The 15,239-nt window shown below is 41.7% G+C and overlaps 1 protein-coding gene across 1 annotated transcript in view; it reads right to left on the bottom strand.

The window, feature by feature from the left end:
- LOC135492161 (E3 ubiquitin-protein ligase rnf213-alpha-like) overlaps positions 1-15,239 on the bottom strand; it is a 113,796-nt gene that overhangs the window by 50,351 nt on the left and 48,206 nt on the right. Inside the window, exons 39-52 of the mRNA XM_064778394.1 lie at positions 14,798-14,991; positions 14,337-14,531; positions 13,193-13,319; positions 10,844-11,041; positions 7,831-7,964; positions 7,260-7,464; positions 6,294-6,810; positions 5,809-5,959; positions 5,140-5,650; positions 4,585-4,809; positions 3,945-4,150; positions 2,469-2,577; positions 1,455-1,555; positions 272-451 (exon numbers count right to left, since the gene is read on the bottom strand). Coding sequence (XP_064634464.1) covers positions 272-451; positions 1,455-1,555; positions 2,469-2,577; positions 3,945-4,150; positions 4,585-4,809; positions 5,140-5,650; positions 5,809-5,959; positions 6,294-6,810; positions 7,260-7,464; positions 7,831-7,964; positions 10,844-11,041; positions 13,193-13,319; positions 14,337-14,531; positions 14,798-14,991 — 3,053 coding nt within the window. The remainder of the gene's footprint in view (positions 1-271; positions 452-1,454; positions 1,556-2,468; positions 2,578-3,944; positions 4,151-4,584; positions 4,810-5,139; positions 5,651-5,808; positions 5,960-6,293; positions 6,811-7,259; positions 7,465-7,830; positions 7,965-10,843; positions 11,042-13,192; positions 13,320-14,336; positions 14,532-14,797; positions 14,992-15,239) is intronic.

The raw sequence follows: 15,239 nt of genomic DNA, 5'->3' as shown, positions 1-15,239 counted from the left end.
TGTTATATTGCAGCTGTAGTAGTCAAATGTTATATTGCAGCCGCAATCAGTGTTCACATTAGTCCTTGCCGCAGCAAATGATTCATCCCCGCAGAACACAGAGGTCCATGGCTGCCTGGCCTTGTGAGGGGCATGCTGCTGCAGCAATGGGTTTGTGCCTCAGTACAGTGGGGTCAAAATTTCTTTCACATAATTACTTCATTTCACTCATAAAAAAGCTCAAAAATGTCAACATACAGTCAGGTGGCCCAGCAAAAGTAAAATTGTTCACCTATTACTAGCCCGGACTGGTATACTGAACGCTTCCGGTATTTCAGCTTTACAGGTCAGGCATATTCGGTCGTCAACTTCAAACTGCTCCTGGAGGCAGTCACGGCAGAGGGAATGTTTACACGGAAGTTGGACAGGATCGTTCTTGACTTCCTGACACCCTGGACATTTCAGGTGATCTCTGAAAATGACAATATAGAAATGTCAAAGGTTCAAGTCTGTTGGATTTAAGCCAGCGCTGAAAGCCTCATCGGCAAGAGCTAATCTCGTGCCCTGCTGCATCATAACACATGTAAGCAACAAGAAATATCACTACGGATATTACTCTGGATTAAGCCGGGCAGCACACCCAAGAGTGTCCTACATTGGACTCCCAAAATAAATAGGAAACATGGCCACCCAAAGGTCACCTGGAAGAGAACAATGTCCGACGTTGATGGGGCTGGTATTAAGGGGCGAAGCATATCGGGCAGCCAAGAGCGAAAGGCAATGGAGGGAAAGTGTTGTTGCCTTATGCCCCACTAGGGATAAAGAACCTTAGCAAGTAAGTACAGTAACAAGTTCAGGAACAAGAGTGGCTGCCAGGCTGCCATCCATTGTCCTGTTTCGAGGCAGGTAGTGACTTTCAGTTACGTCACGTACCCTGGCTTTTGTTCCGCCCCGAGGTACACTTCTAGGGAACCGTAATGCTACATGTATTTACGCAATATATTACAATACCATCTTTGCGCTTATTGTATATATTATGCATCATTGATTCATCTGTGAAAATTTCATGCCTCTGTCTCCATAACAAAGAGTTGAAATCCACGAAGAAAGAAATGCTGGGTGTGAAAATATACAGAGGAATTCTCAGAGTCTTGAAACTTCAAAAACTGGTGTGATGTAGCCGTTGATCACCCACTGGTTTTGAGGGGCAACAGGTAAAAGAGGGAGCATGGAGCTTGGGATCAGTGGGAGAGGGTCCAACTTGTGATCAGAAGGTTTTTTGGTGTGACACCAGTGCCACTCTGTACTTGTATGTGCACACCTTGGTTTCTACAGAAAGCTGGGGGAATAAATGTTTTATAAGCACTTTGAAACTATTTTTCAGTCGCCCAGAGGGTACTTTTGTTTGAACTTACATTTCATTTTCAAATGAACCATTTTCAAATCCAACCTTGATGCAGCCAATAAGTACTTACTTGTAGAACTTCGTAACATACTTGTTCTTGCAAGTTTTCAGGAATTGAGCCACCTTCTCCACTGAGGCTGCTGACTTGAAATTGGAGTTATTTCCAAGATACTGGAAAGTAGGCGTCAGCATTTATCTAACAATATCATAACAAAATTCTACAATTCTCCACGACAGCGAGTTATTTTCCGCTACTCCAAAGTTGCAGTAGGCCTAAATACTCTACCTGTACTATGCATTTATCTGCATATTCTTCGTTCTGAACTGTTTTATCAGAGTTAAACAATTGACAATGTATACTGACAGTGCTCACCGTCGAGTGCAAGCACAAATACGGATGAAGATTAAAAAAAACTTGACCTCAGGCATTACAAGAAACCTCACCGCAACTTCAGAAACAGTGTTCAAAATAAATATGTTTTCATTTCAATTAATTTACAAAACTTATTTGGATAACTAGTTTTGCGCAGACTGAACACATTCGAAAGCAAAGGCACGCCTTTATTAAAGACATGTACATTTCCAAAAATGTTGTTCAGACTCCTACTTTGACGACTGCAAAAATGTAACTCAGGCATACCAGTGAATGACACGATGAGCAGCTGCCTAACTCCGATCGCAGGTTTTTTTCATTCATTTCATTTCATTTGTTCTCACTCGTAACACAGATTGTCCTGCATCTACTCATAAGCACTCTCCCGCTGTCAAATTATCTTTGTTCAATCTAGATCCAGGGCATTTCCAATAGGATCTTTACAAAACGCCGTTAGTCAGAGATGTACTTTTGATCCTAAGAACACTCTATAAAATGGACGTTATTGTGGGGTGCAATTTTCCCCATTTTTTGAAAGCCTGTGTGTGCATAAAATAAAATACATCAACTCAGATTTAGAGTAGTGACAATGCTAACCGGCTTACTGATTATTCGAGTACGGTTCCCAGTTAGGCTTGATTTCGTAGTCAGGCGGCTGCTTCTCCTGTCTGATGACTGGGAATGAGAAGGAAAAGATTGAAAGTTAATTACCAGCCAGAGTGGTCCCATAGAATCAACACGAGCTGCTTCATCCTTCACATGGGGAGGGCAGACGTGGTCAATGAAGAGCTGGACAACACAGATACGCGTCCACAGGGGTCTGGAAAATCAAGAAGCAGATGGTTTTACAATTTTTGATAATTTTTCTAACAAAAACAATTTGTGTCATTCTTCACTGGATCGTAACAGCTTCAGCGCACCGCACTTCAGGAGTTGCTGTGGTCGTGTGGATTTAACTCCACGCTACAGATGTGACGTCATACATTGTAGGCAAAAGTCATGATATAATTTGGCCTTCATGACATACTTTCTGCGCCTTTTTTTTTACTAAGTGCAAAGCGTCGATCCATTGATTCCTTCTTTTCAGAGTCTTTCAGGGATCATCTCTATGGTAGGTTAGGCCTACAATATACAGGTCAGACATAGAAGAGAGTGACTTGCACACATGTCATATCCTGCGAAGGCATGACCATGAACTGATTCTGTTGACTGCATGCATGAGTGGCGCACACTAGTCGACCTCGGTCTAACCTCTTACCAAGTCGGGACAAGATTACCACATCACTCGACTCGCTTCCTGTTTTCGTGTGGTTGTTAAGCGTTGCTGCTGGCTAGGATGCACCCTGGTTTGACAACTCAGTTTTGGCTCCTCAACGAGTCTGATCAGATACAGGGAACATGGTGCAGGTGACATAGGGGTCTGTGTTGATATACTGGAATCGGTCCAGGCAGTGACAGCTCCGTCTTTTCCAGGGATAAAATTTATCAATGGCCATAGGATCTAAGTTTTCTGTCTCCAACTCTCGGATGCAAGGAATTAAGCTTTCACATCTAATTCAAAGGTGGCCATGCAGGAAACATCTTCAACGAAAAGGCTGACTAACTAGCAGGCAGCGCCAATATCTTCGGGGATCTGGACCCAACGCCAAGGGACTTGACAGCAACTGCTTTCAGCACCGGCTTCACCAGGTGGAGCTAGACTCAATGGGTGATATGAATAAAGACCAGCAAATGCTTTTATCTAAATCTCCATGTACATTTACACTAGGCCTTCCTGTACAAAACCGGAGTAAAAGCATTTGCTAGTCTTTATTCATATCACCCAAAGTCTATATGGTCTCTAGACAGAATGCTGGAGAGGGGGACAGAGAGGAGACGGTGCCAAGTGTCACCTGCGAGGGACCCGTAGACAATTGGCCACAGAACTGAAGACAGGATCCATAACATACACGGAGGGGACTGATGGGGCTGATGGACTTGTTGGAGGGAGAAGGCCCAGTGAGTTATCCAGAACCTCCACTTCACTGATGTCTACATACACACACACACACACACGCATCCATCCACACACACACAAACCACCTTTTGGAATATCTTTGACTAGCAACAAGACTAGTGCATTCAAAAAACTCGCATATAACAGGAACAATGTGAAAAAACCGTGCAACAAACTTTCCCAACACCTACTTGTATTTCTCCATGTATTTCTGACACAGCGCTCCAAGTGGTGACCTTGAATCATGAACACTATTCTGCTGCATGATTCTCTCAATCACGGGTTTCAACGTTTTAACTTGCTCAAGCCATGCTTTCCTCCCTTTGACTTTTTTCAACTTATCTTGAAGATCGTTGATGAAGTCAATCATGAGGACAAGGACATTTACATCAAGCGTCTGAAAACATATAAGGAAGTGTTATATGAAAATTATTGACTTCCTCGGCTGCCAAAACTGATTCTTGAAGACCGTTCAATGGGACTCATATGGACATGAAACTACGCCAACAGGCATTCCATTGTTTTTTTTCATCTGCTTTCACCCTTGCCTCAAAGAATCCTCACAGAATTATATATAATTATAGCATTACGGCTATGGAGCATTTTTGCCTCTATCAACCATGGCTGTGCCTCAATCAGTCAAACGCCAGGGACAGGTACCTCAGGTCAACGTTCACTTGGAAGGGGTCTATTTTTACCGGCTTAGGCACCAGGTGTAAAGAACCTTGGTGTACAACTGTTTTATGTCACTAAGACATACGGTATTGACCCTTCTATTGAACTGAAACCATCCAGATTATGATGAGTACCAAATGTTCAAAGGAAACGCACCATCTCCGTGACTGTGCTGCTCAGCTCATGTTCCTTGTTGTCCTTCAATGACTCCAGGCACTGAGGCCAGACACTGCAGGCATGGAAAAAGTGCTCCAGCCTCTCTCGACACTTGGCATATGTCAGGTGGAGTTTTGGTATCGTCAGTCGTGTGCCATCCTCCTCATCCAGTTTCAAACTCAGACGAATTTCCCTGAAGGCGATCTTTAGGGTTTTCATCAATATCTAAAAGTCGCATTATCATAATAAAGGACACATGTACCAGATATAAAATACTCCTTATCAAATAACATACAACTCAAAGATGACAGGTGCACGCTCATTAAAAGTAAACCACTTTGAATGAGAGCAAAGCGAGAAAATCCCTTTTTACCATGATATAAAGACAAAGTGTTGGCAGTTTCCCATCACGTGTTGCTACTTTCCACAGCCTTCTGGTCAGTTACAATCTGAGTTGATAACTTTCATTGAAATTATAATTCAACTTTTAGTGCATGGTTTCCCGCATTTGCTGCCGTAGTTAAAACTGAGCAGAGAGAGATTCTTAGTTCCTACCTGTTCTAGTTCTTCCCCGTCCAGTTTGAAGCACATATGAACAAAGTCTTTCAGGTAGTGTTCCATCAGTTCATTCTGAACAGTCTCTGGCTGGTCTTGCAAGAATCTATTCAGGAACTTCCCCACAGAACTATCAAGGAATAATCTCTCACAAGTCAGTTCCATCTTTTTCCCCGCTGCTGTTCTTGAGGTCTGTATGATCAGCTCCATCTGCGAGTGAACTTCCCAGGAGAAGGGAAACAAAGGTTTGAACAGGTGATGACCGATGCCTGTCTGCGGGGAGATCATTTCCGTCATCTCAACATGTGTAGTTGGTGACTGGAAGTGCGCGTAGGAAAGTTGCGTCACAAGTTGATCAGCAAACATTTGAAGCCAGAGCTGTCGGATGACGTCATGATGGTGCGTCTCTTTTTTCTTTAGGATATCAAGGTTGCAGTTGGTATCCATGTAGGCCACCAATCCTGCCAGGATGGGTGTCAACTTGTTTTCAATCACTATCTGGACGGCCCTCCTAAACACCAATAAGAATCACAATAGAATCAGCCCTCCCATTAACAATTAATCAACACATAATCATCATGACAATGATCAAAACATTTGTAAGATCTCTCAATGCAAACTACTTTTTCCTCAGCCTGCTGATTTAGGTCGATATATTTCAAACTTTACCTAAAAGTTCCAACACGGTTGATAGTCTCGGCCGCCGCAGCATCCTTTCTAAGCCAATCACGAGCCAACGACACCACTGACATCTTGCCTTCCTTTTCTTGAAACAGCTGCAGCATGCGAAGCTTCATGACGTCCATCAAAGAGATTACATCTAAAAAATACAGAACAAAACATCAAAATGGCGGCAAGATGTCAAAGGAAGAACTCAAATCAGAAATTTGCTCTGAAGTGGATAAGATCATCAGTTGAAATAACCGGAATACTGTAAACCAAGGTTAGTTTTTAGCATGCCTTTTTTGCATTTTTTGCATTTACATAACGAAAATGTTTACAGCAGAAATGTATTGGTTTAGGTAATACAGTCGTCAGTTAAAATTTTCACTGCTATTTGATTGACAACGCATTTGCGAAAATGGAAGAAAAAAACGCCTACTTTTCATGCATGAAAGTTCTATGCTACAACATATTTTGATACATGCGCATACCTTCTTTCTGAGAAAGCTCTGCCAAAATGATGTGCAATCGCTTGGTAGCTCTCTTTGACGGAACAGTCTCGGGATCTTTGACCATGGAAGTGCTACTCTGGACACAGGAATGAATTAGAGCATCTACATCAAGCAGCTGATCAACGGATCGATTGCATCGTGCATCATGAGTTTGGCATCCCTCATGCTCTTGAACCCTTTGTCTTCTCATCGGCACAACTTCTCTCAGTTGAATTGGCCACGTTTCAGAGTTTTCAATATCAATATCTTCCACATGAATTTCCACACTCTCTGGAGAAAGGGGTGGTGTCAGCGGTCCTTCCCTTGAGATGTGGACATCGTCAATGAACCCCAGAGCTCCCTTTTGCTGCAGGCACTCTCCAATCCCTTTCACAGCAAAGTTTGTTTTTACAGACTCTTCAATCAGATCACCGATGGACTTTTCAGACAACTTGATGACTGCAAGCTGCTGACCAATTCGAAGGTCATCGAGATATACAGAGCGCCATCTCCCACCCTGAAAAAAAACCGTATTATTATATCTTTTGAGGAGTTCGACTCTTGGAAGGATAACCGCTATGTTATCTCGATGATCTTGAACAAGACACTTAGCTCTAAATGCTCCATCCTTTAAATGAGACATAAAAGTTAAGTTTCCTTAGAACTGGTGCCTCTGCTAAGGGAAATGAAAGACGCCATCCAAGAACTAGAGACTTCTCTCGGGTCAGTAACAGAGTCAACTCTGGTTTGAATCCGACAGTCAGTGTGAGACCAGAGGCAGAGCTTAGGCAGGTCTCATTGTGTAACTTGCCTTTCTCTGCACAGGTGTACAAATGAGTACGGGCCGGAATGCTCATGTTGTAGCTGACTGAGCAGCTCATCTGAGTTCTATTGAAAGATTTTAAATGTAGGATAGGACCTTCACGTTGTTGATATCAGACTTTAAACCGTGAACCATAATCTTACTTGGAATCCGATGAAGCTTCCTGCCATCACTCTCGGCATCTGTACAATAAACACAAAGTGTGCCTTCCCTCTTATCCTACTCTTTGACTTGGTGAACTCTTCCATGATCTGGTAGCGAGCACATGCTATCAAGTTACTGTTCCTGTCACCAGAGTCACACTGGAGCAGCATCAGTCGTTCATCATTTTCCTGGTTAAAGAATTTCCTGAAGGGAAAATATTAGTTGTTTTAAGTTACGGTACTTAATTTGCAAGCTTTACAATTTGATGATGTCATGACCTCAAGATTAATTCAAATTAAGGACGTGATGCAATGACGTCATCATCTGATGTTTGGCTTTGTCCTGTTTAAAAGGCTGTCGAAACTCCAGCAAATAAAGTATGCGACAAGTATTCCCCTTGATGTCATGTGCTTGAAAAAGGGTTTAAGAACAGCGGAAAGCTTGCACTACAGCATAACCCCTGAGGGAGTAAGCAGGAACCCAAACGAACTATGCCATTCAATTCATTCACCTTCTAAATCTTCTAAGGTGAAAAAATCAGAAGTAATCGGTACACTATTAAAGGCTTACCCCAACTCCCTAGAAAACTGTTGCTTTGTGTCCATTGCCTGCAAAGCCAGCAAGGTGAAATTGTTCCCAATGCCCATGCTCTTGGATAAAGCCTTTGCATCTTTCTTGGCAAGAAGGTGCGACTTTGTGGTCACCTAAAAAAAAAAAAATGAAATGTCCTGGGGACATTGTGCTCACCTGGGAATCATTTAGTTGCAGATGAAATGAAATATGCAGGTTAAACTTGATAAACGAGGTCACAATTGACCTAAATTAGGTCAACTTGTACAGATGCCCAATAGGTGTCTCCAAAAATTTTTTTTAAGAATCTCAGAGAAATAGTAGTGAAACGTATCAACTTCAGTGGAATTTTAGAGTTTGACCTTTCTGACCTTAGAAACTAGGTCAAGGTCAAAATGTTATACACTCTATGTCAATCCTGATCACATTGATCAATGATGCACCTTTGAGAATCACAAGGTGAAGGTTTCTTGATATAACTGACATTGAGTTTTCTGACCTGACCTACTTACACCTGAAATAAAGTAGGTCACATTGACCTGAGTTTTTTTTTAATAGATGTAGATGCCCAATAGGTGTCTACATATCAAATTTGAAGATTTTGGGACAATTAAAGACGAAACGTGCTACCTTCGCTGAAATTTACTGAGTTTTACCTCTGTGACCTTCAAAAGTAGGTCAAATCAAAAACCTGTAAATTATGTCATATAGTCTCATCAGAAGTATTGACAGTAAAAATTTCATTGTTCTAGCTATCAGCGCTCATGAGATATTGGCCAAATAAGGTTTTTCAAAGATGGCCACCTGGAGCCCAGAAAGTAGGTCAAATGGCGATGATTTTTTGTGTCAAGTCATGTTGTCATAAGATATCCTCACACCAAGTTTCAACTTTCTAGAGTCAATAGTGAGCAGACGTGCTCCCATTGTTGACGGACGGACGACGGACAAGACGTGACGACATAAGCTCACCCAGGTGAGCTGAAAGTTAGACTAATAGATCTCACAGAAAGCCCATGGCACAGTGGAAGTGTGACTTGTGATCAGGCCATGGATTCGAGGCTCGACCAATGCCACTGGGTTCGGTACTTTCAAAGGCCTGAAATGGTCAAGTGTAGTGCAGTATGTACACACCTTGGATTTTACAGAAAGGCTGGTGTATAAGTGCAAAGAGATTTGACACAGTACTGAGTGCTTAGTAGTCATGGTAGTGATCTCACGGTGACTAACATAAGCCTACTAAGACAGGAAACATGGTCTGGTCTGACTCAGAGATAAAACTTCACACGAGCGTGAAGAGTCCCAATGTTATGTCAGATTGTAGCAAAACCCATCTTTGCTTTGTTGTAACCATGCGCTGCCATATGTAACACAACACCAGTGCTGACCTCTAATAATGATTTTTGTCAGATCCGCGAGCCAGTTTTCAATATGGCTAGTAAATTTTAGGGAGACCAATGGTTACAATCCATTATAGTGAAGTGTAAATTGCAGTTTAATGATTTTTTTCTCCATGATTATGTTTGAATGAAACGACCAGGGGCCATTTTGCTCACCGTATAGATATCTGGTGGTTAAGCATTCATGCTTGTTAAGAAACATGCTATAGTATATAGCCAAATGGAAATTTTATGCCATTAACTTCCATGACCTTGAAAAGAAAGCCAAATCAAAAACCCATGTGACAAATAATACTGTATATGGTGGTTAGATGTAGCCATGATATAAGATTGGTGGCAATCGGGCAGCAATAATCACATTTTATGGTATTCAGATTTGGCCCCCTGCTGGCCAAGCCATGAATCAGATCAAACCAAGCTTCAGCCACGAAGATCACCTGACCATCTGTAACAGATGTGAGACCAATGGTCACTGCAGTTAGTAAAATTGCCATACTAAATCCTAACGACCAATTTACACCATTTGACTGCTGTGGCCCTAAAAAGTAGGTCAAATCAAAATCCGTATGACATGTGATGTATTTTTTCTTAGAATACCTACCAAACCATAAAATATTATTGAAAACAAGTCACTAATAAGCGAGATATTGCACTTTTTACCTTTTCAGTTTCCTGGTGGCCAAGTCAAATATCATATTCAACCAAAATTCAGTGTCAGAGGTTGTGTGACCTCGCAACCGCCTTGCAACCACTAACTGTAGTTCCTAAACAGTGTTGGATTTCCTACTGCTTATTATATAAAGCACTGAACAAGCGCCTGTACGAGTTGGGACTTAAACCGGGTGCACTGTTCAATAAATTTCTATAAAGAATGAAGACATTATCGTAATGATGGGCAGTGTAGAAGTCACTGGATTGGTGTGTGTCGGCTGGGTGATCAGCTGTTGCACCGTCCAGTTTTGTGTTTTTTTCTGCTTTGGACAAAAATATAAATATTTCGAAAATGAGCTGACTTAACTACATAAATCGCATTTTTCACAAGCAGTAGCTATGGTGCTTCACGTGAAAACCAGTATTTTTGGATTTACATATAACAAATTGTTTTGTGATTTCGGGGTCTGGTTTGAAAATTTGGGGTGTCCTCAAGTGCTTGGAGCAAATCCAGTGCTAATTACTGACTTGTATTCATCGAGTCAATGAGGTGAGTTCCTGTAGCAAGAGGAGATCACAGCCTTTTCTGCGGTGTACAGCACCATTTGGTCATTTGTTGAAAAGCGCCTCCTAATCGCATTTTGAAATGGCTGTCATTTGCAATTGAAAGAACATCGTGACGTCATGCACTTTTGGGAAAACTGTTGTGCGTGACCTATAATTCATATTTCTAGGTCCATCTGGTAAACATTATTCTTGATATCAAATGTGAAAGAATTGTTTGCTCAATTTTTTAGAGGGTCTGTGTCAGTACCTTAAACTTCTTTGAGGTTACCCAGCTCTGACTCTGGCAGAGAGGCTGAGTCACAATGGCTTGAAGCCATGTTTGCATAAAAAACCAACAAACCTCATGCCCTAATTGCCCCTTAAAAAAGAAGATGATGCAAGAGAAGATCTAATGTTACCTCCAAGAAGACCCCTTCCCTTGATGTCCTGCCCTCCAGCATCCACTTCAGGAGTTGAGGAAGGCTGTCATGAGCCTGCTGTATGAAATATCTGTCAAAGAGAGCTTTCCCCTCAGAGTCCAACTTGGTATCTTTCAGCCTGACAACTGATTCTGGGGTGGCACACATTAGCAGGACCTCCTTGCATTGCGTGAAAACCTGATGAGAAATATCACGAAAAACATATATTATTTCATGACATAATGGTGGACTGATGTCAGTCTAGATAAAAGAATGGATGTGGTTCTTTTGTGTTCAGAGGCAGCTTACAAACAGAGCCTACCCCCTCCCCTGGTTGAAGAAAGAAGTGATTAAGCAAATAAATCCAAAACATGCTGACAAGTCCCTACGATATACATAGGAAATTGATTCCTCATCACGAGAGTGAGCTCACTTTTTCAAGGGATCTAATCATGTGCACAAAAGCTGATTGCAGTAAATATCATGAGGCAATGGGGCAACAGTGTTTAAAATACTTCTTGGAAAATCCTTTCTCATGACAGAGATCCAAAAGAAATGCATATACTGACAACTCAGCTTGTAAACATACCTTACAATGTCTGAGTGTAAACAGACCTTTTGTTGTCGATATTTAAGCAGACTATTTGCCGTCAGCATGTAAACATGACAGTTGTCAGTGTGTAAAGTTCAAGATTCTGACAATAGCGATCAAATGCCTACATGGCCCCAGCATACCTAACGGAACAGATAATGACATACAACCCAACACATGATCTTAGGTCGACTGAAAAGATCGTTCACTCCACACCTAGGTTCAAGAGCATGAGCTTCGGTGCTGAGACGTTCAGGGTTGCAGTCCGGCAGTCTAAAATAGTCTAGACCATACGCCAGAAGGACACTCTAGGCAATTTCTGAAAGGCCCTAAAAACTTACCTATTCAGGAGACCCTTAACACAATGGACTGACAAGTGGTGGTGGTGGTGGGGTGTGCTCTTGAACATTTGTACAAAAGTGGAAACAGCGCCTTACAAATTTGATTTTACTTATTTACTTACTAACCATACCTTACAGGCTTGCAAACTGACCGTACATTGTCAGCGGATTAACAAACCTTACATTGTCAGTGGGTAAATGGACCTTTGTCAGCGTGTAAACAGACCTTACATTACCAGTGTGTTAACAGACCTTACGTTTTCAATGGGTAAACTGACCTTACAATGCCGGTGTGTAAACAGACCTAAATTTGTCAGCATATTATCATACCTCACATTTTCAGTGTGTAAACAGACCACAGATCTCAGAGTGTAAACAGACCTTACATTGTAAGCATGTACACAGACCTTACGTTGTCTGCCTGTAAACAGACCTTACGTTGTCTGCCTGTAAACGGACCTTACGTTGTCTGCCTGTAAACAGACCTTACGTTGTCTGCCTGTAAACGGACCTTACGTTGTCTGCCTGTAAACGGACCTTACGTTGTCTGCGTGTAAACAGACCTTACGTTGTCTGCCTGTAAACAGACCTCACGTTGTCTGCCTGTAAACAGACCTTATGTTGTCTGCGTGTAAACAGTCCTCATATTGTCAGTGTGTAAACAGACCTAACATTGTCAGTGGGTAAACAGACCTTATGTTGTCAGTGTGTAAACAGACCTTACATTGTCAGTAAGTAAACATACCTTACACTGTCAGTAGGTAAACAGACCTTATGTTTTCAGGGTGTAAACAGACCTTATGTTGTCAGTGTGTAAACGGACCTTACATTGTCAGTGGGAAAACAAACCTTATGTTGTCAGTGTGTAAACAAACCTTACATTGTCAGTGGGAAAACAAACCTTATGTTGTCAGTGTGTAAACAGACCTTACCTTGTCAGTGGGTAAACATACCTTATGTTGTCAGTGTGTAAACGGACTTGCATTGTCAGTGGGAAAACAGACCTTATGTTGTCAGTGTGTAAACAGACCTTACATTGTCAGTGGGAAAACAAACCTTATGTTGTCAGTGTGTAAACAGACCTTACCTTGTCAGTGGGTAAACATACCTTATGTTGTCAGTGTGTAAACGGACTTGCATTGTCAGTGGGAAAACAGACCTTATGTTGTCAGTGTGTAAACAGACCTTACATTGTCAGAGGGAAAACAAACCTTATGTTGTCAGTGTGTAAACAGACCTTACCTTGTCAGTGGGTAAACAGATCTTATGTTGTCAGTGTGTAAACAGAGCTTACCTTGTCAGTGGGTAAACAGACCTTATGTTGTCAGTGTGTAAACAGACCTCACATTGTCAGTCGGTAAACAGAAATTACATTGTCAGCACGTAAACAGACACCTTACATTGTCAGCAACTTACTTCCTTATTCCAATCTGCACCGGTCTCCTCTGCTTCCATTTCCTTGCTGACCTGTAGAACGACAGACGCTGCAGTATCATCATGGTAGCCACAGAATACATCTCCTGGGGTGGGTGGCTTTGCTTTTCTGGAAATATCATCGCATTCAGGTACAGATGACATGAGACACAGAGTCAGTAAGTTGTGTGGTTCTTTTCCAAGTAAAGCAGTGAAACCAAGTTTGAGGTGTTCGACAAGACCAATGTTAAAGGTGGCACCAGCCCTACATAAACTAGAAAAAGCTTAAAAAAATAAAACAGTGATTCCTTTTCTGAATAGTGGGATAAGTCTTCCCGTCAGCCCAGTTTCCTTCCTTGTATATTACAAATTGTACAATATCATTTAAAAATCTATCAATATCCTAGCTCCATTACGCCGAGATCAGAATACTTTTTTTTCTTCAGTACAGGCCCCTTAGGGTGGGGTGTGGGGTTACAATGGGGTATCAGCTCTCGGTAAATGGGCGGGTCAGGTCAAACAATGGACAGCGTGCGATATGATCAACACCGACCAAACTAAATAGTTGTGAACACCGTATTTTGCTCGTCACTGATCACCTATAGACGAGAGCGTCACTCTCCTTGACTCGTCGAAGGCAGGCTTTTACCTCGGCTCTTCTCATTATCCTTTTTGTCAGTATCTGGATGCTGTCAGAGAATGCAATTTTCCCCCGCTATCATACTATTCCCAATAGATTTGCTGCGCATACGTGCAGGCAAGCCTAAAAAGCTATTTGTTAGAAAAATACATTTGTAGGCAAACTGTCTAGTTTCCAAAAGCATCGGAGAAAAAAGGTTGTATCCTCTTTTTCTTTCGTGACTTGACGATCACACAACTGATTTGCTTATCTGCAGATTAAAAGACAAATCTTGATAATTCGTATCACTCTAAAAGGCGTTTTAGAGCTGTACGAATGGTTTTATCTTCAAGGGGCTCTAAATGTGATGGTGAACAACTTCAGAAGTCCTCTGCCAGAAAAAGAAATTCAATATGACTTTGATTAGGATTCTCGTCACAGCATTTGATGAGCTTTAAAAGTTGTTTCAATTCATGTGTCTCAATTCTGCTACAAAGATGTCAGAAGAAGGGTCCTACTGGAACTCACCTTCTAGGCTGATGCATTTGAAGAGGGAGTTTAGGCGTCACATAGTCCTTTGCCCATTTCCCAACTCTCCGCATCACCATAATCTGTTTCTCAGTCAGCATGGTCGTCATGGAGAGCACATGTTTCTCAAGGCGGTTAATCAGAGGAATCGGGAATTCTTTATACACAACCTCCTTCTCGGCAACCACTATCAGTCTGAAAGTTATCACATTGATATTGTTGTCTGCTAGAGAATGGACCATGCTTTGAATCGGTCTCCTTTATTAGGTCGACTTTGTAACTACTTGTGGTCCAATTAAATAGAAATCCACACAATAAGTGCGGTTATTATGAATGCAAATTTGTTTAAACTTGGTATTCATAGTATTTGTATATCAGTCTACACAACGGCAATGTTGAAATGTGTATTTAGTATGTATTTTCGCAAAATTTTCAACGAGCAGCGTACGCCTTTAACTAACCTGAAGCTTTTGTGTACCCTACACTTGACGCGATGGGTCCCAAGTCCGAGATCAACATATCTCTCGCCTCCCATGTGGACGTAATACTGATTGAGAGCATCGTACAATGACTCATACAGCGACTCGAGATTCAGCAGGACCACTGTCTTCCCAGTCTCCATGCACTTCTTGATGCGGTTGATGTTACGACAGACCTAGAAAGATAATTCAGAGTGAAAATACACTTTAAAATCCAATCACATAGCGCAAGGAATATTCCTGATAGCAATTCTGTTAATTATTACGACAATCAAAAAGAAGGAGGGTCCAATTTGGAATAACCGTCAGAAAGCAGAGTGAACACTAAGCGCGGTGCCAGTGAAATGGTCGTTTAGGGCTTACAATTCAATTTTCTCTTTGGTAATGCAGATATTTGATCCTTCATCTAAATTTGGCAGTTCTG

This window comes from Lineus longissimus, chromosome 8, assembly GCF_910592395.1.
Source record: "Lineus longissimus chromosome 8, tnLinLong1.2, whole genome shotgun sequence".
Lineage (NCBI taxonomy): Eukaryota > Metazoa > Nemertea > Pilidiophora > Heteronemertea > Lineidae > Lineus > Lineus longissimus.
Note: the sequence above shows the minus strand (reverse complement) of the source record. Positions and strands in the feature narration are given on the sequence as shown.